The 429-nt window shown below is 45.5% G+C and overlaps 1 protein-coding gene across 1 annotated transcript; it reads left to right on the forward strand.

The window, feature by feature from the left end:
- Nucleotides 1-429, forward strand: LOC137714331 (auxin-responsive protein SAUR50-like). The gene has a single exon (XM_068453571.1). The coding sequence runs from the start codon at nucleotides 1-3 to the stop codon at nucleotides 427-429; it is 429 nt and encodes a 142-aa protein (XP_068309672.1).

Below are 429 nucleotides of genomic sequence, written 5' to 3' on the forward strand. Positions count from 1 at the left end.
ATGGCTAAGTCCAGAACTACAAGCACTTGCAAGAAGAATAAGAGCATTGTGAAGCTCAAAATTGTAGTAGAAAAGCTACAAAGAAGCCTATCTTTGGGAAGATCAAAACCGTCAAATTATTCCGATGCTAACTCGACGAATGTGCCCGACGATGTTATGGAGGGTCACTTTGCCGTGATTGCGGTGGATGGAGACGAACCAAAGAGATTTGTGGTGTCATTGAGTTACTTGACACACCCAACTTTCTTGAAGCTATTGGAGCAAGCAGCTGAGGAGTATGGCTTTGATCATGAAGGTGCCCTAACCATTCCTTGCCAGCCAAGCGAGCTCGAGAAGATAATAGACGATCGGCAATGGCAGGAGGAAGAGAGAGGCTCATCTAGTGATGTTAACTGGGGTTCTTGTGAATCTATGGTGCGGAGTTACTGA

Source organism: Pyrus communis, chromosome 14 (genome assembly GCF_963583255.1).
Source record: "Pyrus communis chromosome 14, drPyrComm1.1, whole genome shotgun sequence".
Lineage (NCBI taxonomy): Eukaryota > Viridiplantae > Streptophyta > Magnoliopsida > Rosales > Rosaceae > Pyrus > Pyrus communis.